Source organism: Triturus cristatus, chromosome 7, assembly GCF_964204655.1.
Source record: "Triturus cristatus chromosome 7, aTriCri1.1, whole genome shotgun sequence".
In the NCBI taxonomy this organism is placed as follows: Eukaryota; Metazoa; Chordata; class Amphibia; order Caudata; family Salamandridae; genus Triturus; species Triturus cristatus.
Genome location: NC_140590.1, coordinates 236,945,270 through 236,969,515, shown reverse-complemented (window position 1 = coordinate 236,969,515; position 24,246 = coordinate 236,945,270). Strand labels below are relative to the sequence as shown.

General features: G+C 48.0%; 3 protein-coding genes and 1 long non-coding RNA gene across 7 annotated transcripts in view; 3 read left to right on the top strand and 1 right to left on the bottom strand.

Annotated features, from left to right (window-relative positions):
- MAG (myelin associated glycoprotein) overlaps window positions 1–24,246 on the bottom strand; it is a 421,346-nt gene that overhangs the window by 178,969 nt on the left and 218,131 nt on the right. The gene's annotated exons all lie outside the window — the stretch shown is intronic.
- Window positions 1,965–24,082, top strand: LOC146809294 (uncharacterized). The gene is made up of 2 exons (XR_014966388.1): window positions 1,965–2,468; window positions 15,909–24,082. It is a non-coding gene; the product is annotated as an uncharacterized LOC146809294 (long non-coding RNA).
- Window positions 6,745–10,984, top strand: LOC146809296 (uncharacterized). The gene is made up of 2 exons (XM_085616099.1): window positions 6,745–7,404; window positions 9,906–10,984. The coding sequence occupies exons 1-2, from the start codon at window positions 7,218–7,220 to the stop codon at window positions 10,880–10,882; spliced, it is 1,164 nt and encodes a 387-aa protein (XP_085472225.1). The 5' UTR covers window positions 6,745–7,217; the 3' UTR covers window positions 10,883–10,984.
- On the top strand, window positions 8,454–11,099 carry LOC146809295 (uncharacterized). Its single transcript, XM_085616100.1, has 2 exons — window positions 8,454–9,977; window positions 10,981–11,099. The coding sequence occupies exon 1, from the start codon at window positions 8,628–8,630 to the stop codon at window positions 9,534–9,536; it is 909 nt and encodes a 302-aa protein (XP_085472226.1). The 5' UTR covers window positions 8,454–8,627; the 3' UTR covers window positions 9,537–9,977; window positions 10,981–11,099.

Here is a 24,246-nt window from a genome sequence, read left to right as displayed (position 1 = left end):
TAAAACAGCCAACAACAGGTCAGAAACAATATAGGAGGAAGGCAGAAATTTCAGGGATGACCCTGCAAAAAGGGCCAAGTCCAACAAGAAGCCTTCTGACTGTTTTCTATTCGTATTGTTTAAAGAATTCATAAATTATAAAGACTTCTAAGGATTGTACCCTCTAATTTTACCATGAAACTACATTTCGTATAGTGGACACATTGAATGCCATAGAGGATCACATACAGAATATTAATGTTGTATATCGTGAGGACCTTTAGAAGTTGTTTTCTTTCTAATTTGTTATATTTAGAAAATAAACTCATTAATGCAGCATGCGGTTTCATAGAGAGATGTTGTATGTGCAAAACTGGATTTAAACTTTGGGATATGGTGTAATTTAAGTATTTATAGGTTGAAACACACTCTGCTTGGGCATAGCCCAGTTTCTATCTAAAAATAGAGGAATTTTTACGGACTTTTTAAACATCATAATCTTAGATTTGTCTTTCTTTATTTTCAGCAAAAGAGAACAAATGTAATTGAAGAGTGTATTGATGTCTCTCTGGAGGCATAATGAAGTCAAATTGAAAATGACTATGTCATCTGCATATAAAGCAGTCTTTACAGTGGTATTGCCAATTGTAGGAGGAAATAAATTAACTGAATCAAATATGAGTCGGGAACACACTGCAGTGCTCCTATACAGAATGCAAATAGTGGTTCCAAGAATGGGTCCCTGAACTCAGGGTGGCTTTTAATACCACAGTTGGAAGCCCATCACATCCCTGAACATTAGGTTGGTTTTGCTTGTGTTGTGTACTTTTCGATTTGTTTGTTCAAAGAGAAAAGAGTACATAGAATATTATTTAAGTCATTGGCATGAATCTCAGAGACATTGGGGGAGATTTACTAAGATTTGCGCCGTGTTGGCGTCACAAAAGTGACGTAAAATCTTTTTTTCCCTGTTTACTTTCCAGCGCTAATCTTGTTGCTGGAAATAACAGAAAAGTAACGCGAAGCAGCACATAGCACGGCTTGGCATTACTTTGCGATATGGGGGCGTACCAAGGGTGGAGCATGAGCATTCTCATGCAACCAACCAAGGTTTCGCACGCTAAACCCAATTTACTAAATAAAGTAGATTGGGTTTAGCGTGAAAAAACTGTGCCCTTTTTCAAGAAGGCACGCAGAAGGAGAAATGCTTTCATTTCTCCTTCCTTTTCTGACTTTGCTTGCGTGCTGCACTGTGCAGCACACATACTAAGTGGAATTGTTTTTGCATGTGTCTGGGCATTGTATTTTGTACGGGAAGGGTACCCTTCCCATACAAAACATATGCTAGACTAATGCACACACCCGAGTGCTATGGCGCTAAGGTGTGTGTGTGATGCACGGCAGCTGCAATCAGCGCAAGGGAAAGGTTGAGGAGAGAGTCATTTATTTGAAGATATGGCGCTCTCCAGCTCCCTCCCTGTCGCACAATGCAGCGCAGCCTCACAATGGCTGCGCTGCGTGTTTTATTTTTATCTCCCAATTGTTTCTTGCAGATAAATTGTGTTTTATCATCAGTCAGGCTCATATTTGTCAAAGATGGCTAGTATTTCGGGATGAGTAACCAATTGCATTGAACACCATAGTTTTGCCATCTTAATTTCTTGTTTCACTCACTTCATTTTTTTAAACATTTTCCTCATTTAAAGCATTGAAGGAAGCCAGGGCTTACTAAAAGCTTTATATTGTTCTATAAGTAGTTTAAACTTCCACGACATTAACCCTCCATGTTACTTTCATCTGATGACGTTCTCTTTTTAGTTCGAGCCTACACAGCGCATGTGCTGTTGCAAGACCTATAGTAAACACAATATCAAGGTAATTTCTCCTGCCGCTTGCCATTGGTTAACTCTGGCATTGCTCTTGTTAGCTGGCTTATCATTGGCTTTCGATCTGATACGTCACTTTCGTTTTGCTTCCGTTTCGCAGGAAGCAGCACCGACCAACTACAGTTTAGTTCCGCTGCTGAGCTGTTATCTTTTTATTTAAGGACTACTTCCTTGTTTACCAAGCGCCCTTTTCTGTGCTGGCATGTAATGGCAGACGCCACACTTTGTTTAACAAGCGGTGTATTTACAAATTGCCACCCTTCCATCATAGGGATGGCCTGCTGCTTGTCTAAGACCTCTAATAATAGGACGTACGAGTTAGGCAGACCCGATGCCCCTTAGCGTTCTCTCCCGACACACGCAGCGTAAGGCCTGTATGTACTCTCCCAGCCAGCTACTTAGCCGTTCGAAATGGCGATGCGAGTTTGCGGCGATCAGCAATGGGGGTCAGATCAAAGAGGATGGTTAACAATGGGGCGGACATGGCCGTTCGCAGTGCACCGGATGGAAGATACGGGACTTCGGTTGCTCAGCTGGGGGGACGTTGTTTTATGCAAGGCGTTTAAAGCAGCAATCTCCAGGCCGCTTGTTACGATGGCAAAGGTACGAGGTCACGGCATCGGGAGGCCAACACCACCCGCTTAAACGCTGACCGGGGGCAATCGTGATATAACACGGCAGCGTTTATTTTACAATTAATACATTAATAATGTTATTCTCACATGTTAACGGCTATTGAAACCGTTGTATAATGTTTTGTTTTATGTACGAGGTAATAATACTTGTTCTCACATGCTGATGTCTATTTAAACCGAGTTACTTGTTTCGTCTCATGTATGAGGTAGCTCAGGCGGTTATAGTGTGGCCCTCAGAATAACAAGGTTGCAGGTTCGATCCCCATAGGGGGCATTTCACAGTGCACCAGATGGCCAGTGCATCGTTTTTGTTGGTTCTGCGCATGAGTAAAGCCGGGCAATGTTTGCGAGTTTACCTGCAGCGCTTGAGCTGAATTTCCAGGTTTCAAAGAGGTCTTAAAGGTTTAAAGATGTTTAAGTGTTGCATAGCGGAAGCACGAACACACCGCAAGTCAGCGAACATTGGGACATATCATCAAGCTGGAGATAAAAAATTATCGCCGCTTTTGCGGCCGTTTTCGGCCGAAAAGCAGCGATAATTTTATCGCCTAATTAGCAAGGCCACGCTAACGCGTGAAACCTTGCATTAGTGTCGGGATTCCTAACGCCCAGCTTTGCATCTCTAATGAAATGCAAAGTGGGCGTTCCTGACCTGATATGACAGGAGAAATGTCGCTAAGCGACATTTCTCCTATCATCAAGCCCCACGCTATGAAGCATAGCGGCAGGAAAAGTAGCGATAACCCCGGTTATCGCTACTTTCCTTACGCCTGCTTCAGGACTGACTTAAAGTTAAAAAACGAATTTCCTTTGGATGAAAGGCAAATTCAATTTTTACACTATCATCTTATCATTCATACACACAACCTTTAAATTTTACACAGGTGAAGCACTTATCTAAGTTTATTCTTCCATTTGTTCAATCAAATGACCTTAAACAATTTCACAAATGCATATATAATATACAATTATTATGTAGAATATAAAATCAATTTAAAAGACAACTATACTTATAAAATAAAAAGGAGAAAATAAAAAGACAATACACTATGTAATTCCTGTGTTAATCAGGCTTGATTCGTAGCCAGCATATAGCACGAGTATAGTTTTTCCTGTCTATAGTTTGGTACTGACTCCTGCCCAATTTAACATCAATTAGATATGCGTCGACGCGTTTCGGTGGTGTATTTTATTTGGACCACCTTCTTCAGGACACTGAGTTTATTCTCCTTATATCATATAATTAAAACCATCTGTTACATGTCAGACCGGTGCAAACCTGTACGCGGAGATTAGTTTTAAGACTTCTCCCACTGGTCCTCAAGAATTTTAGGGCAGATTTCCTTAATTTTTCTTTCCAGTCTCTATATAGAATTCTTTATGGATCTAGTGTTCTTATTTGGTCTATGGCCCAATTCAATGCGCTGTATCAATTCAGCAATATCTCAGGTAAACCAATCATTTCTTGTTAAAAAACGTTTTCACTGGCGACTCTCGGTTTTATCTCCCAATCAGATGCCTCGTTCATGGTCCTGCAGAATTTAACATCAGTTAGATATGCGTCGACGCGTTTCGGTGGTGTATTTTATTTGGACCACCTTCTTCAGGACACTGAGTTTATTCTCCTTATATCATATAATTAAAACCATCTGTTACATGTCAGACCGGTGCAAACCTGCACTCGGAGATTCGTTTTAAGACTTCTCCCACTTGTCCTCAAGAATTTTAGGGCAGATTTCCTTAATTTTTCTTTCCAGTCTCTATATAGAATTCTTTATGGATCTAGTGTTCTTATTTGATCTATGGCCCAATTCAATGCGCTGTATCAATTCAGAAATATCTCAGGTAAACCAATCATTTCTTGTTAAAAAACGTTTTCACTGGCGACTTTCGGTTTTATCTCCCAATCAGATGCCTCGTTCTTGGCTCTATTCCGATGACCCGGGCATTCCGTTGGAGTTCATCACAGTCGTTTTCGGACGAAAAGCGGCGATAATTTTATCGCCTAATTAGCAAGGCCACGCTAACGCGTGAAACCTTGCATTAGCATCGAGATTCCTAACGCCCAGCTTTGCATCTCTAATGAGATGCAAAGTGGGCGTTCCTGACCTGACATGACAGGAGAAATGTCGCTAAGCGATATTTCTCCTCTCATCAAGCCCCACGCTATGAAGCATAGCGGCAAGAAAAGTAGCGATAGTCCCTGTTATCGCTACTTTCCTTACGCCTGCTTCAGGACTGACTTAGCCATGATATCCTATGGAAGGTGGATTTCATGGCTAAGTTTGTAAGTCCCTATCAGCAAGCTAATGCCACACTACGTGAGATTATCGCTGGGTTTCCAGCGATAATCTAACTTTAGGCAGTTAGCGCTAGGATTTTTATCGCTTTTGAAATAAGCGTTGCTAATAGCACGCTATCTCAGCGATAATTATCCTAGCGCTAAGTGCGCTTAGCGATAATTATCGCCGGTTGTTGCTGATATGCCCCATTGTTCTGGTTTCATGCACGAGTCCCGAGTCAGTTCAGGGCAGCGTTTTTGTGAGGCTACCCGCAGCGCTTGGTTTTAATCTGATGTTCTAAAATGTTTAAAAATTGCGCGTTGGGAGCACGGAACTCACCGCCATCGGGCTAGCATTGGTCTGGTTTCATGCACGAGCCCCGAGCCCATTCAGGACAGCGAATGGGTGGTCGATTGCAGCGCGTGGTGGTAATGGTTGAACGCAAGCTAATGGTCATTATGGCTTCGGGGCAGTTTATTATTGTAAGCGTTTATTTTATTGTCTGAGTTTTAAATGTTAAAGTTGTATCTTCTTGTGCATGCAATTCAAAGTGATGTGCTTGTTCGCAGTAATGGCGGCCGCCTCACACGCGAGGTGCAATGGGAGCCTGGGGGGCAGCCGAGCACCGCGAGTTCTGCCGCCCGGGCAGGTTGGGAGGGGGGAGAGGGGGGCGTGGCCGAACGGCCATTTTGTAGTAATTGGGCTACATTTGAGGGATAGCCCAAATGTAGCCCAAATCCAGGGATAGTAGCCCAAGGGGTATATAGGTAAAACGCGCGATATCCCAGCCACCATTTTAGGCTTGGTGGCTGGGTGCGCTAGTTTAAAGTTTTTTGTGGTTTTGTAGGTGAGAATAGGAGTTAGAACGGTACCTGGAGTCATGTCAGGTGGTGACTATCGTGTCTTGGAGGCCATCCGTTTGTTGAGCGAGGCGGGGAGGATGGACTTGCTGGTCCAAGAGGCTAATTGGACGAGGCAACCGGCGAGGCGTGCGTCTGCGGGGGTGGCGGCCGCCGTCGCGGCTTGTTCGCCACCCGGGAGTCCGTCGCGAGGAGCGGTGAGTGTCCGAGGCGGCGCGTATGTCAGGAGCGCCGCCTCTGGGTCTGCGGCGGTAGCAGAGGGGCGTGCGAAGGGATTGGAGGCGGGGCGGGGAAGGGGACGAGCGGGGCGAAGGGGGAAGGCTCCGGACGCCTCACAGGAGAGGCCCAGGTCGTACGCGGGTCGCTCCTCGAGCCGGGGAGCGGCCTTTGCCTTGGTGACGGCGGGGGCGCGGAGACGCTCGTTGGAGGGCCGGGCAGGCACGACGAGAGGATCGCGGAGAGCGTGGGGGCGGGAGGAGCGAGAGGAAGAGGAGGAGGGGCTTGGGGAAGGGCCCGGGGAGAGTGCAGTACTGGCGGTGATTTCTGGGGCCGGCACAGCGCGGAGGCGCGTGGCCCCGGGGTGGGAGGCGTCGGAGTTGGGGAGTGCGGGGGGGCGGGGGGGGGCGGGCGGCCAGGGACAGGATATCCGTGGATAGGCAGGGCAGGCAGCAGGTGGGGGGTCAGGGAAGGGGGGGAGCGCGGCTTTCAGTGGGTTGGGGACAGCGTCGGACCACGAGGCGGACGAGGTGGGGCCGGGGAGGGGCGGGGGGGCGTGACACGGGGGCATTGGAGAGGAGCGCAGGGGTCAGGGGCTTGGCGGGGCGCGACAACGGAGGGTGGGGGCAGGTAGGGGGGCCCTGGGGGGGGAAGCAGCAGGGGGAGAATCCCCAGTGCTATTTGAGTCGGAGGGCAGTGAGAGGGACTGGGGAGGCCTGGATATCTTTGAGTCCTGGGCGGAGGGGTTGGGGGGGCGTCGGGGGTCGGGGGCTTGGGAGCGGGGGAGACGGAAGGGAGGGGGGAGAGGTGTGGGGGGGTGGCACAGACGGAGTGGGGTCGAGCGGGCACGGGGCAGGGTGGAGCGGGCAGGGGGAGTGGAGCGACGGGGACGAAGGCGATGGGGAGGACGACGAAGTGGCGGATTTGAGCGCGGTGGGTAAGGCGTGGGTCGCGGAGTCGTCGGGGGCTGGCAAGCGGAGATGGGATGGCAGGAGGAAAGTAGGTAGGCCGAGCACACCAGACCATTCCTTTCCCTTGCAGGTAGCGGAGCGGCAGCGGGAACAGCGCGGGGTACCGGACTTGGCAGGGCTGGGAGCGGCCTGGCGACGCCAAGGAGAAGGGAGGGTGGAGCCTCGGGCGGCGTGCCCAGTACCTGCGAGGGATCCCGACGCGGCTGGCACAAGTAGGCCCGAGACGGGTTCGCCAGCCCCAACACCCACGGGGTTACAGCGCCCCGGGGGGCAGCGACGGAGGAACACCGACAGGAATGTTGTTTGTTTTCCTAAGCAGCAGGTGGCATGTCCAGCGGGGAGCGCTGGGGGTGCAGGACAGGAGGAATTGGACTATGAGGAGGAGAGTATGGAGGAAGGAGAGTTGCGTGAGGTGGGAGACGGTAGGGACGGGGGGCCGAGTAATGTTGTGGCTAGTTTCTTACAGGTGTCACAACGCCAGGCGCAGCCCACGGGTCGGACATCGAGGTGGGAAAGCAGCTCGGCCCCCAGGACAGGACGTCAGGAGGAGCGACGGACGGAGACATTGGCGCCAGGTAATGCACATTTGCTCGGGCGGCCAAGGATGGTGTCGAGAGGGGTGGGGGGGGCGGGGGTGGAGGGGGGGGGGGTAGGGGAAAGATTGCGCAAAGGTACGTATGTGGTGGATGTGGCTGTGGGCACGGACGGCGTAGGGCAGGGAGACAGCGGGCAGACCAAGAAGGAGGGGACAAGCGAGAAGGGGACAGGGGACGCAAAGGCAGAGGAGACAAAACTGGAAAGTAAGGAATTGAAGATAAAGCGGTTACCATATATGGGAGTGACAAAGCCCTTGGGGGCGCATTTGATGTTGGCAACGAAGGAACGGATCTGGAAAGGGGAGTATGTGGAGATACTCAAACTCCTGCACAGAGAGGTCAGGGCAAAGGAGGGTTCTAAGGAGGAGGAGTTTGAGCTCGCAAAGAGGCCTAAGGTGCCGCTGACAATAGAAAACTGGACAGCGGCTTTTCTGATATATGCCAGCGTGTATTGCGAGAAGTTTCCGGAGAGGTCAGTGGCCATGTTTAAATACATGGACGTCATTAGGAAGGCACAGATTACGGGGGGTGGATATGCCTGGGCTCAGTATGATGAGGAATTCCGGGCGCGCATGGCATGGGATGCGGAGGCAAAATGGGGAGAGCTGGATACGGATTTGTGGCAGCATACCATGGGCCTGGCTGGGTCGGGGAAGACTATATTTACGGCCAGCGGGCTGCCCCTTGTGTATCAGCCCTTTCGAGGGGGTCCCACCCGCGGGGGGGTGGGGGGAGCCGGCAGAGGGACGACAGGAGACAAGGGGGCTTGCTGGGACTTTAACAAGGGCCTATGCACGAGAGAGTACTGTAAGTTTCGGCACGAATGCTCGGGCTGCGGTAAACGACATCCGCTGGTTAAGTGTTGGGGGACGCCAGGTCCGGGGCACAGCGGTCAGCAATGGCAGTCGGGAGCCCCTAAGGCCGGAGCCCAGCAGCAGTCGCAGCAGGGAGGAGGAGGGAGGGGGCGAGGGGGACTGGGGCCAAAGGCTCGTACTCCGGTTAGGTTAGAGCAGTTGGTGGGGGCGCTGGGGGACTATCCAGACAGGGCGGCGGCGGAGAAGCTGAGATTGGGGTTTCAAGAGGGTTTCAGGTTGGGGTACGAAGGGCCAAGGGTCCGGAGATGGGCAGACAATTTGCGTTCAGTGAGGGAGCATCCACAGGTGGTGCAGGCGAAACTAGACAAGGAGGTACAGGAGGGCCGCATGGCGGGACCCTTTCGCGAGTGGCCTTTGCCCAATTTGATTGTGTCACCCGTTGGCGAGGTACCTAAAAAGGAGATGGGCCAGTTTCGCCTTATTCAGCATTTGTCATGGCCAGAAGGGGGGTCGGTCAATGACTTTATTGCGGACAGCGCGGCCACTGTGTCCTATTCATCTGTTGACGTGGCTATGGCACTGGTGGTGTCCGCGGGCGCAGCAGCACAGATGGCAAAGTGCGACATCAAGTCAGCTTTCCGGTTGCTGCCAGTTCATCCAGATGACTGGGATCTGTTGGGCATACAATTCGGCGGTCACTGGTATGTGGACAAGGCATTGCCGATGGGCTGCTCCATGTCCTGCGCACTTTTTGAATGTTTCAGCACGTTCCTACAATGGTTGTTTACGGAACGAACGGGTCACCAAGGCGTGACACATTACTTGGATGACTTCTTTTTTGTCGGCACCTCAGACTCCGCGGACTGCCAGCAGGGTCTGGACAGTTTCCATGAGATCATGGGGGACATGGGCGTGCCACTGGCCCCGGAGAAAACGCAGGGCCCCAGTACGGCACTGGCTTTCCTAGGTATTGAATTGGATTCGGTCCAAATGGAGGCGCGCCTCCCGGAGGAAAAGAAGCAAAACATGTTGAGCTTGCTGACCAGTGTGTTGGCACGACAGAAGGTGACGGTCAGGGACATACAGGTGTTGCTGGGACATCTCAATTTTGCTTGTAGGGTGGTCAGAGTAGGGCGGACTTTCTGTAGGCGACTGGGGCGCGCATTGGAGGGGCAGAGGCCTCCACACCATCATGTGCGGCTGTCAGCAGGGGTGAGAGAGGACTTGCGCATCTGGCAGTTTTTCCTGCACCAGTTTAATGGGGTGCCTTTGATGAGGGAAGTGGACATGGTATAGGACGTACAGATTTTCTCGGACGCAGCGGGGAGCAAGGGATTTGGTCTGTATTGGCAGGGGAGATGGTGTGCGGAGCCCTGGCCCGAGGAATGGTTGGAGGGAGGTAGGAGCATTGCGTTTTTGGAATTCTTTCCCTTAGTGGTGGCAGTTACACTGTGGGGGGTTCTGTTGGCCCACAAAAAGGTCACGTTCAGGATCGATAACATGGCAGTGGTCCAGGTGGTGAACAGACAGTCGGCGCGGGATGCGCAGGTGCTTAAGTTGTTGCGGGTTTTTGTGCTGGGGTGTTTGAGGCATGATATTGCGTTTCGCGCGGTGCATGTGCCAGGAGTGGACAATGACATTGCGGATGCCTTGTCTCGTTCACAGTGGGGGAGATTCCGTGGGCTCGCCAAGGACGCGGACGTGAACCCGACCAGGATGCCGAACCAACTCTGGGAAGTAGGCAATACCGGATGCTACAATTGGTTCTAGGTTCATTAGCGCTGTCAACGAAACTGGCATACAGGGCGGCGTGGGAAGAGTTTGTCTGCTCAGGGGCGAGATGGCGGGCTTCCGAGGCGGAGAGACGGGAGGATGTAGTGCAATTTATTCTGGATTTGGTGGAGAGAGGGTTGACGAGGGTGACGATAGTGGGCAAGTTGGCGGGGGTTGCGTTCATCGGCAAACTGTTGTGGGGTTATGCGCCATCCGCAGGGGAGCTGGGGGCGCGGATTTTGGAGGGCTGGGCGCGGGAATGCGGAAGGGTGGCCAGGGTGCGGAGGCCACTGTCCTGGGAGCTGTTAGGTAGGGTGCTGGGGGTTCTGCCCGTGGTGTGTTGGGACAGTGGGGAGGCCTTGCTGTTCGCCACGCTTATGTCTTGGATGTTTTTTGGGGCGTTTCGGGTATCGGAGCTGCTGGGGTCGAAAGGGGAACGGGGTTTGACCTGGGATGAGGTATCCTTTGGGGAACAGGTAGTGAGCATTTGGCTGCGGAAGGCGAAGACAGACCAGAAGAGTCGAGGGAAGTGGGTTACGTTGAGGAAAGGGCGATCCCCGGGGGTGTGTCCGTTCCGCTGGGGTCGGCGGTGGAATGCGTGCTCTGGGGAACTGGGGGGACTGGTTTTCTCCCATCAGCAGGGGCGAGGCGTTAAGGCTTCGCAATTGCTGGCAGTACTGAGGAAAGCACTTAGGACTCTGGGGGTCGAGGAAAAGGGTTTTGGCACGCACTCCTTTCGCATTGGGGCAGCGTCAGAGGCGCATGCGAGGGGTTGGGATAGGGAAGAAATCATGAGGTTGGGAAGGTGGTCTTCGAATTGCTACCAGCGTTATGTGCGCAGCGAGCCGGGGGGTGGGGTGACACTATAAAAAAAAAAAAAAAAAAAAAAGCAGAAGGGGGACTTCGCAAAGGCAGTGGAACTTTTCAAGGGGTGTGGCTAGGTTTTCATTCTTGTTTTTCTTTTCAGGTTCGGTCATGGGACCCCTGGCCCGAGAAATGGCTATATGGATTGTGGGGCACTCGTTCGTGAGGAGGGCCCAATTGCAGGCGCAGGAGAGCTATTTTGGGGAACAGTTGGGTTTCAATAAAGATGTGTTCAATGTGGGGTGGAGGGGTAGGGGGGGGATGCGTTGGAAGGAATTGGTGCCGGTGTTGAACGGGATCTTACGGGCAGGTCGGTGCCCAGATGTATTGGTTCTCCATTTGGGGGAGAATTACATGGTGAAGGAGACAGGTTTGGCACTTATGCGGGCAATGAAGAAGGACCTGGCGTTGATTAAGGAGAGATGGGCGGATTGTTCTATTGTGTGGACGGAATTTGTCCCCCGGAGGAGTTGGAGGGGCGCGGTGAACCCAGGTGCGGTGGATAAGGCGCGGCGTAAACTTAATACGGAGATGGTGAGGTTTTGTCGGCATTTGGGGATTGGCCGAGTGGCACATGGGGACATTCGCTACGATGCGCGGGAGATGTTCAGGGACGATGGGGTGCACCTGTCCAGGATGGGAATGGACCTGTACCTTTTGGAGTTGAGGGAAGTGTTGGCGCGTCTGCTGGGGGTTTACAGGTGTTAGGTCCTGCGGGGTCGCGGCGCGTGGGGGGGGGCAGACAAACGGGAGGAAGAGGCGCAGTCGCCGACACTTCCCCCCTTTTCCTGGGTGGCGGGGTGGTTGACAGTTGGCCGGGATTGGCTAGAGTTTGTTGTTAGAGGTTTGGTAATGTGGGTCCAGGGACAGGTAAAGGGTAGACAGGTTGGATAAGTTTAGATTAGAGGTTGGATAGTTACAGTTGCACTAAAGGCAGGTAGGGGTTACGGTCAGGGGAGTTTGGGAGTTGGGAAAGGCTACATGGTGTAGGATTGGGTTATATGTTGGTTAGGGAATGTTATGTTGTATTTTGGGGGGATGGGGGAAATGATGTGGGGATCGTAGGGGTGGGGGGAAAACACAAGGGGTCAGGAGGTTATTGTATAGCGAGGCGTTAGTTTTGTAAGGCAGTGGCCAAGGAGTTAAATTGTGATATGCACCTGTTTCAATAAAGCGGCCTTTTTCACACACAATAAAGTGTTTTGGTGTCGGCTTGCCCCCCTCTCCCCCCTTAATCTCCCAATGGGAGCCTGGGGGGCAGCCGAGCACCGCGAGGTCTGCCACCCGGGCAGGTTGGGAGGGGGGCGTGGCCGAACGGCCATTTTGTAGTAATTGGGCTACATTTGAGGGATAGCCCAAATGTAGCCCAAATCCAGGGATAGTAGCCCAAGGGGTATATAGGTAAAACGCGCGATATCCCAGCCACCATTTTAGGCTTGGTGACCTGGTGGCTGGGTGCGCTAGTTTAAAGTTTTTTCCCACCCTCCCTCCCTATGGTTAGAGGGGTTTAGGGGGCCTGTTACAGGGGGCTTTGGGGGTTGCATTTTTGCGGGTTTGGGGCAGCATTTGTTGGAACAGGTACATAGGGGCGGTTGGATGTATTGTCGCTTGGAGCAGGTGCAAGCGGGGTGGTTGACAGTTGGCCGGGATTGGCTAGAGTTTGTTGTTAGAGGTTTGGTAATGTGGGTCCAGGGACAGGTAAAGGGTAGACAGGTTGGATAAGTTTAGATTAGAGGTTGGATAGTTACAGTTGCACTAAAGGCAGGTAGGGGTTACGGTCAGGGGAGTTTGTGAGTTGGGAAAGGCTACATGGTGTAGGATTGGGTTATATGTTGGTTAGGGAATGTTATGTTGTATTTTGGGGGGATGGGGGAAATGATGTGGGGATCGTAGGGGTGGGGGGAAAACACAAGGGGTCAGGAGGTTATTGTATAGCGAGGCGTTAGTTTTGTAAGGCAGTGGCCAAGGAGTTAAATTGTGATATGCACCTGTTTCAATAAAGCGGCCTTTTTCACACACAATAAAGTGTTTTGGTGTCGGCTTGCCCCCCTCTCCCCCCTTAATCTCCCAATTAGGGAGAATCGGCAGCGGCGCTTGGCCTCCAACTCAAGCAAATGTATATGACTTTGTGGTAGTTATTGTCGAAAGGGGATGTTTTATTTGTTGTCGGAGCAATTTTCACGTTTTCTTCCCTGCCCTGGATTGTCTTGTCCACAATTGCAGCCAAAGGTCCATGCGGCGGTAAGAGCGGCCGCCTCGCTCGGTTCTGCTCATCTATGCAGAGGAGCACACTGCCTTTCGGCGAGCCCCCATGGTACCTGGGGGCATTTGGGCCACTAGATGGCGCTACTCTAGTGTTTATCGAGTGAATGATTATGACAAATGAATATCACATGTTTGTGTGGGGGGAGGGGGGGTGTTTACGCGTTGTCAGCATGGGAAGGCTTTCTTGCACTCACTGACTCGCCGTGTTACGCCATTGTTCATGCGGTAATTACATCCGCCTATTTGACACGTAGGATTATTACACATTCTGTCCAGTAACATTAGCTGCAGCTGTCTCTGTACTTCGAATTGTGAAACTGACGTTTGCTGTCGTAAGATTTTCTGCTGCTTGTCAGGCAAAATGCTTTCTTTTTGGCTGCCTCCATGCACGCTCATATAAACATACATTAGCAAAGAGACGTGTGGTTTTGTATGCCTTTGTTTAGCAAGGGGCACAAGAGTTGAGAATAGTTTCTGTGTTGTATACGTCAAGGCAGGGCTCAGGCCCATCTCGGCGGCTCCCATGTGGAAAGGTCTTCTACTGACTCTGCTACCCTCCTGCCGAAATGCAACAGGTCTTGCATTTACCAGAGCTTGAGCTATTGGCATTGTAAATGACAATGCCTTTTATTTATGTTTTGGCTTTTGAAACATAAATAAAACGCATTCTCATTTACAATGCCAATAGCTTAAACTTGCGTTAATGCGAGACCTCTTGCATTGCAAATGCCTGTTTCTCTTTGTCAGGGAACATAAATATTCTTAACCTTTTATATTACGCCTAGCTCGGAATGCATTAAACAAATTCAACATAATTAAAATCACACAACTGCAATAGCGTAGGTCAGTGTGAATGTCAAGTCAGGTTTTATTACAAAACATGCAGTCAATGAAGACCATCACATGCATATAAAGAAATAATCAGTGAGATAAATACTGATAACAATTAGTTCAAATTAGTACGAATCAATTTCTAAAGATTTGCCGATGGTTAACTGAGGGTCAGATGTACGGCCATTTTTACATGTGCAAACGGGTTTGCGAACCTGTTTGCGCATGCAAAAACAGCATGGGGAATGTACAAACCCTATTTTGCGACTCGCAATTTTTTGCGACTTGCATAATAGGGTTTTGCGACTCGCTGTTAGGAAGTGGCATTCACTTCCTAATTGCGAGCCCAACCCTATGTAAGAATGTTTTGAGTCCGCAATTGCGGGCACAAAACACTCGCATATGACCACCCTCTTCAAGAGGTTGGTAATAGGGTCGCAAAAGGGAAGGGGTCCCCAGGGGACCCCTTCCCCTTTGCAAACGCAGGGGGAAATATTTTTTAAGGGCATGCAGTGGTCCCAGGGACCACTGCCTGCCCTTAAAAAATTAAATGAAAACGTTTCATTTCTTTTTTTTTTTTAAATGCATCCCGTTTTCCTTTAAGGACATGCCCTGGATGGACACCTTCCACTGTCCCCCGTAACACTTCGCGACATTCTCCTTGGAGATCAACGAGGACCCGCTCAGCTCTCGTGGCCCTATCTGAGTGCACCACAAATCACTGTCCCTTGCAGGTGTGCCTGTGCCGGCCGCAGTGCATCCGGGGCCACTAACTCTGTGCAGCTCAAGTCATGGCCCCTTGCTGTTTGTACTTTGAACTTCTGATTGTCTGATCACTGTTGTAGTTGTTGCCAGCACCAACCAACCCCTGACTGGTTGCTTACACTACCCAACACCCATCCAGCACAGGCATCACTGGACGTGTGACCCTGGCAATAAAAGGTGCCAGGTGCACGTGCCCGTAGTCAGTTCCACAAATGATCTCATTGTGTCCGTGTGTTCATTATGTATGCATGAGGTCCCCGGGCCATACCACATCACATTGTGCTGTGTACAGCGTGCGCAACCTTGCCACCTCAGGCAGTGGTGTAGTTCTGGGACATGTGGCTGAGTCGGACCCCCCTGTGAGCGTGAGTGGACCGGCGTACGGCAGTATGGCATAGGGGTGTGGTCATTCAACAAGTGGCTCTGGGCGTTGTTGAGTTTAGGCCTTGACAAAGAGGTAACTAATGGGTGTGTCTCTGGTGTGGTGTCTGCGCCACCTGTCACGCATTGTGCAATGTTGCTATGTAGTATGCCCACGGAGTACGGCCTCGGCCGAGGGGTAGATGAGGGTGAGTAAGCGCGCCCGGGGTCCGGGATCATACATGCCCACTGTTGTGTGTGTCGCTATTTCCGCAGCATAAGGCTAAGGTCTACCCTCAACTGCAGGGCGAGTTCAACCAGGCATGTACTCTACATCTGTGTCCGCCATGTCCTTACCATAGGCCTACACAGACGGGCATTACAATGGTGTGCCGTAGGGGTGCAGGTGATGCAACCACGCTGCGCTTGCTGGAGCAGAGTTTTCTGTTGAAAATCTATTGGGTTTTTAAAGCTCTGGTTTGTCTATTGTCGAGAAAATTAAAAATATTAATTTGTAACTACTAATTATTTGTTTTGTGTAAATGTTCTGATTAATCAATACGAACTAACAAGAGAAAACTACACGTGGGGATGCGTTCATGTTGCTTACTAATAATGTGCATGTTTATTAAATAAATGTTGCTGAGTGCTGTTTATTTTAAAGCACAAGACGCTTTTAAAATGTCGTGTACTAATGTTTTTCTTATGTTGCAAAGGCTAGATAATTACATACACATAAGGGTATTAGTGGGGTTAACACTGTTTAATCACTATGCTGTGGTAACGTTGTTTTTGTCTCTTTTAATTAAGATGGTACGTTTTGGCCTAGTAGAAAATGGCTGCCGTTTAAAGCCTGCATTCGAGTAGTCGAGCTTTGATGAGAAGGACTTGCTGAACATGGTCGAGAGACATCTGACCACAGTCTTCGCCTGGTTTAAAATTTTCCGTGAGGACAGCAGCTCTGGGCGGATATCCAAGTGTCCTTGGAGGACAAAGGAGCCACAATGAACTTTGTGATCACAATGCTGGTTCCGAGGAAATGTGAACGTAAAAAGAAACATTTGCAAATCCGAGTTTCCTTCTTCCGTCTTTTTATTTTTGTGATTTTTCTGAGCGGAGATTTTCCAAATGTAGCGATGCTACATCCTTTCCTGCTCGCTCTGCTCAGCGGTTCAGTGGATATCTAAAACATTTTATGTTGCTTTCTTTTGTTACATTTATTATAAATATACTAGACTAGAGAGGGTCTGTGTCTTTGCGTTTTGAATTTTGAGGCCAATTCTACCCAAACCTGCGTTGGTGAGGATTGATGCTGTGAGGACGGCGACTCGAGAGACTTCTATCGAGAGACCTGTCCTGACCCATTTATGATATTTAGCTAGAATAGGTAATTATGAGAATAATGATTTACTTTGATTGATTTCTTTTGACTAATTTTAGATAAAGTACCATAATTTTAAATACAGTGTTGGTGGTTATTTCTTGTCAATTATTGAGTTCTCTATTTGATTATTGGTGTTTAGGTTACTGTTTAGATCATGACTCAGGATAACATCAAACTGATCCTATTGGCCTCAGTGTAGATATAGGGTGTTTAGGAGTTTTCTTTCCACAGGTTCAGCGTTGATAGAGTAATTGAGTATATGTTAGTGAAATGGGCCCAAGTGTATGATGAGTGCATGTGCGTGTATCTGTGAAATTATTCTATCCGTGGAAGTAGGGAGAATTTGTACACCCCAATCTGCACCACGCTCACTAGTGAATAGGCTCGGGGGAGGGAGGATCAGCAGTGAGGCTACGTACTACACATTGATGCAGCTCATTTGCAACAAGCAGTACGTGTCATACAGGAATCACAAAGTCCCACATATCACACACCAATGAACCAGTGAGCCTGTCAACACATCATGCAGAACCAACTGTTGACTTATGTCTCTCTGCACTGTCTCAGGTGACCAAGGATATGCACTCTGTGCTTGGATAATGACACCCCTCTGAGCCCCGAACACACAGCCCCAGAGGCAGTACAATGCGGCCCACAAACGCACCAGGGGCATCGTGGAATGCACATTTGGCGTGTTGAAGTCAAGTTTCAGGTGCCTGGACGGCACAAGTGGAAGGCTCCTGTTCAGCCCAGACATTGTGTGCAAGATGATCGTTGCATGTTGTGTGTTGTACAACAAATGTGTACGCAGCAAGGCACCATGGATACCAGTTTTCCAGAGGCACCGGACGATGATGATGAAGATGAGGCAGGTGGACCACACCCCTCTGCAGCCGCAGCAGGAATAGCCCGCAGGGACACCATCATTGCAAATTTCTTCAGATGAGCACGTCACATTGTGACTGTCCTTGGCAATCATGGGACAGTACAGATTAACCACAGGCACAGCATGTGCAAATAAATGCATTCCAAAATTACATTCACTAAGTGCATGCCACTCATCTGTACAGGCACATCACTCAGGCAAGTGTGAGTGCGACCTGTGTTTTTTAACGATTTTATGATGTGTTCATGGATGGTTGGTGTGTCACCTCTGTGCAGAGAGGCTGTTTGGGGTGTCACGTATTTGAACTGCCAGTCCTGTGTGTCACAGTTAGTAGGGTGTCCCACTATTCGGCGTTTTACATGTGTCCAAGGTCATTCCATTTTGGCTGCCATTTGTGACCTATTGGTGACAACAGGGCTCCTTTTGGGGTCAGTTATGTACCACCATGATGCAGGGATGCCCCCTGTGACTCAAGTCCCACAACATGGGCAACATGTACGTAAGGCGGAGTCACTGCCCCTACATTCGTCCACGCTGTCATAATTGATTGATCATGGAAATGACACGTCTGTGTGCAGGAGGGGTTGCTTGTCTCTCTGCAATGTGAAGGGGAGTTGCGGTTTCTGTGTGTTCCATGCATGTGTCTGCATTGGCGCAGTTTACAGGCAGACTGCATGTCAATGTACATTGTGACTGTGTGGAGATGCCTATGTGATGCGGGACAATGGTCATTTGTTCTACGTCACGGATGTGGGGTTGTGCTCGTAGATTGTCATCTCACCATTTTTGTACTCTTCTTTTATGGTGCATTTTCCCTCATGACGCATGGGAATTGCAGGCCTGTCGCTGGTTTTCGCTGGTTTTTGTATCGCGATTGGCCTCATCGCAGATTTTTTTGCGTTCGGGTTTCGCATTTTTGCGGGTTCGCGTTGACTTTATTGTAGACATTTGACGCGTTATTGTGAGACTATCGCATGGTGCCGCCGGCTTGGGAATACCACGTTTACACAGTGTTATTTTACCACAATGGACTGCGATGTGAAGAGTTGCGTTAAGATGATTTTGCGGTAGTTATCACACATTCTTGAGAATATCCCCCTTTTTGTGCTAAAAGTTCATCTATATTATGAACAGTGGTAAAGGAGTGTCCTTATGGTATTATCAATACTTGAGTTTCTCATATTATTCTGTATGCGAAGTGAAGAAATGTCCTCCCACTAGCAATGTTTGATGTAATTGTACTGTACCGATTGAAACATTACTCCTGCATAAACTGTAATACATTATAAACGACAATAAAAGTATGTGTCTAAAAAATCAATACTCGAGTTTCACTGTCTATTTTGAAATACAAACAAACACATTTTCAGAGTTAAGAGTTCTATGAAGTACTAACAGGACTAAGTTTCATGTGCGCTGGGTCAAGTTCTTTACACTTGGCCTACTTTAGTCCCAAAGATGACCATAAGTTTTGTAAAATTGCCATTTAGTCTTTGGTTTCCTTGATTAACCACCTCAACAACAGCTTGCCTACATGTACGAACTAGGAGCTCTTTGAGCAGTGGGCGGAGCAACTGTCTTCATTCCTTTAGAAGTACCAGGCAGATGCATACAACACTTAGGGCCTGATTACAACTTTGGCAGTGTGGCGCAGGGTCAGCCCTGCCGCTGCTCTGCCAAAGCTGTGGTCAGACCACCCAGGCAGTTTAAGAGTTTCCTCATGTCTGGCGGGCCTTGTTTTTCACGTTCCAACGGCAGTGTCCTGAAAATAGGCACCTCAATGGGCGCCAAAACAGTTCCTGCACAGTATGGACTGTAAAGTCCATGCCATGCAGGAACTGGTGTGCATGCACACAGGGGGCACATGTTGTGCCCCCCTGTGTGCATCCACAGGGCGTGAGGTGCCAATGGGCCTTGTAGGACCCCCTTTTGTTTCCTCTCCGCCATGGTTTTCATGGCGGTGGAAAACCATGGCAGAGAGGAAACTTGTAATATGGTTGGTGGGACAGCGGCAATCCCGCCAAACATATTACTGACTCCTGACCGCCAGAACACTGCTAGGGAATGGAGGTTCCCTGGCAGCTGCGGCAGGGCTGTGGCAATCTCACTGCCCAACTCATAATAGGGCGGTCGGAAGAGCGCCATTGCTGCTCCTCCACGAGTCTGGTGGTACGTGGACCACCAGACTTGTAATCTGGGCCTTAGAAGTGATTCTTCTGTGGCCCTACAGAGCCTACAATATAGTTCACCTTTGATTTTCTGCCAAGGTGGAAGCTGTATAATGTGGAGTGAATGCCGCACCGCTGCAGTATGAAATTACTTTTTACATTTTTTGAAATGCTGTTGCCAAAGAAGGATTGTGGCTTTAAGGTGGTGTACATGTTTGTGATTTTTGCTGGGCGTGGGTTTAGTTTTGCAACAGAATCCTTGTCCTCTAAATATGACGTTTTGCGTGTCAGTTTTATCAAAAAATTTTAAACTTGTTGTTATTGACTTAGACCAATGATGATCCACCTATAAGTGACCTATAGATTCCTCTACGTAACATCTGTGAGGTGAGATTGAGCCTGTTGAAGTCATCTTGCGCCATATCAAATGATCCAAAGCGCCTGGTTGATCTGCACGTAAGCTGTGGCACGTTTCTAGCAATGCACTCCTACTTTCTAAGTCCTTCTTGACAACTCCACACTCTAGTCGTACCTGGCACTGAGCTGTGTACTTTGGCAATCTAAAGATGTATCTGTAGGTTTGGGCAATCAGATAATCCAACAATGTGCTGTGGCTGCCCCTCATTATTACCCTTCCATATTTGATGGCTGGGGCCAGTCTAGCTCTCATGACCTCTAACAAGGGATGAAGCATGGGGCCCCATAGTGGTTTTAGCAATTTGTTGAATGCTGTCCTTAGTGACAGTGTTTTTGATTTCATTAGTTTGCCGTGTGGCACATATGAGCTCCTACTGTCAATAATGACCCCTAGATATTTGTACTGCACTTCAGTTTCATGTTTCTTGCCATGTATATGCCAGGATCCTTGGATGTTAATTTTTTCTCCCTATTTTAGGGTCTTGTGTTTTTGTATGATTTACTACAGGTGTATTGTTGGTTGCAAAGTCATGTAGAGTGCCCAGTACCCTTTGAAGGCCTACCCTCGTATTGCTTAATAATAATAAATCATCCACATAAAGTAGATTTGGTAGCTGCCAGGTGGCTTCTCAGTTTCAGGGCATCCGTGTTAACCTTATTAAGAACACTCAACAAATTGGAAACATAAAGTTTGGACAAGAAAGGAGTGAGCACGCCCCCTAGTATAATGCCAGAGTCGAAGTAGACTTTTCTAGAAAGCCTAGTGCGCTCTCCAATTTTTATCTGCTGCACGTATTGGATGGTCCTAAGTAGTTCAGGACGTATGCCAACGTTACATAATTTTATCCATAACACGTTTCTTGTTACACTGTTGAACGCGGCCTTGAAGTTAAAAAAGCAGTCAAACGTTGTTGATTTCGTTGAGAAGGTTTTTTACATAGTATTTTAATCTATTATATGACCTTTGATATTTTCCTGTAATCTAGCTATTTCATTGAATATAGGATGAATTGTATTTTGCACATACTCGCTGATTTTTATGTTTATGTTTAAAGTATCTAAGGTTTAATCAATTGTTTTGTTTGTGTTAATAATAGGCAGTTGATGCTGTTTCAAGATATCATGCCTCTTAACTTTCTCCTTTTTTTTTTGTACACTGGCTTAAATGTTTCAATTGTCTATCTTTATTGATTTTAGGAATTATTCCTTTCCGGCAAATTGGTGCTATTTAACAATTCTGTATTATTTCTGACATATTTAATGAATTTTATGGATGTATTTATGGATTAAAAAAAAAACAATTTGCTTTTTTTTTGTTATATGGATTTCAATAAGAAAAATAGAATGTTTTTTACATATAGATAGCCAGGGCCAAGAGATTTAACAAAGTTCCAAGGCAAGAAACCTGTCTTATTTAGGGGCCCTGTATTCAAGCTGTGTCGAACTGTCAGCCAGGTCTTGAAGGAGCAAACTTGCAAAGTATTTGGCCTCTACATCAAGGAAAGCCATGAGTCTGTAATTAGCTGGATTAGTTTTTTACGTCCTTAAAAATTGGATGTATTATTGACCTTCTCCAAATTTCTGGCACCTCTTCTGCCAACAAAGCTGTGTTGTATAGTGATTTCTTCTTTTGCCCCAGAAATTGGATTAGCTTTATAAATAGCATGTGGCAGACAATTTGGGCTGGTTGCACCTCCTGCACATACACACTTATTTACCTTTATTAGTTTGTCTGTAAAAATAGCCCCTAGTGCTGCTGTTATTGAAGGATCCAAGGTCTTTACACCAGGGTTGAGGCTGGGGTCCATGCCCCGATCCCTGTGGTTAAAGAATAGTGGTCCTGCAGATCGCTGACCCAGGCTGCTTCAGTTATATTTGTGCTGATTTCAGTGTCTGAGCCTTTCTTGATGTCATGATTCATTCTCCAGAAATTCCTTGGATTTTTCTTTTTAATGACGTACAACAATTTACGATGTGATCTCACTACCTAGGCAGAAGTGGAAGGTAAGCTAGAGTAGCTGCTGCATGAGATTCTGAGCCTTTATCCTCGTCACTTGCTCCCCCAACATCCTTATATTGACCTGTTTGGCTCCCGTCACCAATATTTGTATTTGTGTTTGTGCTCTCACTGTAGTTGAATGATAACAATGTGCAATTGGGGTTTGGGCGGACTACCTCGCTCCTTTGGTTGCAAAACGCTCCATTAAGACTTATTGCTGCTGCAGTGGCACTGCCCCTTGTAACTGCTGAGTTGTCCATCAATGCAGCGTACTCATTCACAGCACCTCCACCACTGGGTTTCTTATGGAAGTATGCAAGTGTGAGGGAAGCAAGGGATTCTGGTCCGAAGGCTGGCGTACATGACATCTTTGCAGGCTGCTAGCTGGCTTTCACTATCCTTGCCAGGCTTTGTCCCCTTTTTAGGTCAAGCTAGACAGCACAGCTGTCTCTTCAAGACCTTTTGTAATCGGTCTGTGGGTATCAAGTCCATCCCCTTTCTTGCCATTGCTTTTCATTTGTCTATGTCAGTGTCCTTCAAAAATCCCTGCTTGCTAGTGGTCTGTCCTGCCTCTAGGTCCCTCCTTTCTCTCTTCTGTTACACCCACAGAGCAGGGACTAAGTACTGTCTCATTCTGCCTTGGTTCTTTATCTGTTGTTTGAGGGACTATTTGTTTCTTGGTTCCCTGCTCAGTTACTGTTTGCCTGTATTCCACTTTGGCGCTACAGCTCCTACATTCAACTATTGCATTTTTCTCTCATACCTGCTCTTAATGCCACAGTTTGTGTTATTTGAGCCTTCCACTTTAGTCTGTTTGCAATTTTCCATGTCGACGCGGAACACCAGCAGATGTTTTTTTTTCCGTATAATGTTTGGTTGGATTTGGGCTTCCTTTCAGGGAAGGTTGACATTGTTTCTTCCTCCTTACCCCTTCTCTGATGAGATCGGCTGAGAGCTGGAAGCAGTGGCCCACTTGTCTGCAGTTAGCACAGCGGGAGACCGAGCTCTGCTGTTTGAATGAGTTAGGCCCTGCAGGTTGGGAGACAGATGGCAGCGACGGACCACTCACCGTGGCCTCAGTAATTTCTTTAAATATTGATTATCTTATGCGTTGCCCTTAACTTGCTGGGGCTGGTAATACAAAATTTTGTATACCCCCCCATCCTGCATGTTTATATGAATCCGAATAATAAATTAATTGTAATATTATTAATCCGTTTGAAGTGATAACTCACCAATTATATTAACAAAAGAATTACACGTGGGAATTGCACCTTGCATGGCTATATTAATTGTGAACTAACTTGAGTACGCATATTAATAGTAGAAAATTAGAATATTGCATGTTATATGTTGCTTTGGTGATGTATTTGTGATTTGTGCTTTATTCAGTGAGTATAAACCGCTGAGTGTTGCTTCTGCTAGATAAATACACACACATATGGGTATTAGCAAGGGGATAACATTTTATTAGCCATTTCTATGTTTTAATTATGTTTTTGTGTTTCTTTTGCTTAAGTTGACCATTTCGGCCTATACAAGATGGGTGAACGAGACGTTAAACGTGACTGCCCCGACAACACGAGGTTCTGGGTGAAGTGCGCAGGCGTCACCGCCAGCAGCAGTGGCCTGGACCTGACCCCGGGAGAACATGTACCCTTCAAGGACTCTCCAGGAACCTATCCAATACCAAAGACAAAGCTCGATTTAAAAGCCGGAACAAGCAAGTTTGATGACTTTATCATTTGACACCCTGAGAACTGTACCTCTCGACCCCAAGTGGACCAATCAGGACTTTCTAAACCCCGATCTTGATACTTTGTGACATTATTTTCATTATAAAAGGAGGTAGGGAATTGGACAAATTGCTAACGCTCTTATTTGACGAACTCGATTTCCTGACGTTATGCTGACAGAGAGGACGGTGACACTGCTGGACAGCTGTTATCCTGAATCCTTGAGAGACTGAATTGCGGCCTAACTTTGCTAAATAAAATTCTTCCTTGACTGATTGACTTAGAGGACGACTTTAGCCAGAATAGGTAAATATGATGCTCTGAAATGCTGATGATGATTTCTAACGTTTCTTGCAATATTTCTTAGATAAAGAATATTTGATTAATTGACAAATGTGTTGTGTGGATTATTTAAGAAGAGAATTTAATGAGATTTAAAGACTAGATAAATGACTATGAAACTAAACCTGCAAACAACTAAATAATCCATCTCCTTATGAGAGGGATATCTTAGGTTTGAGGTCAATGTGTTTAGTGTAAAGTAAAGGTATTCCTTTC

Coding starts and splice junctions, on each gene's coding strand:
- LOC146809296 (XM_085616099.1), top strand. CDS start 7,218: ATGGAGGAAGGAGAGTTGCGTGAGGTGGGAGACGGTAGGGACGGGGGG. Junction 7,405..9,905: donor GACGGAGACATTGGCGCCAG/GTAATGCACATT, acceptor TCTCGTTCACAG/TGGGGGAGATTCCGTGGGCT.
- LOC146809295 (XM_085616100.1), top strand. CDS start 8,628: ATGGCGGGACCCTTTCGCGAGTGGCCTTTGCCCAATTTGATTGTGTCA.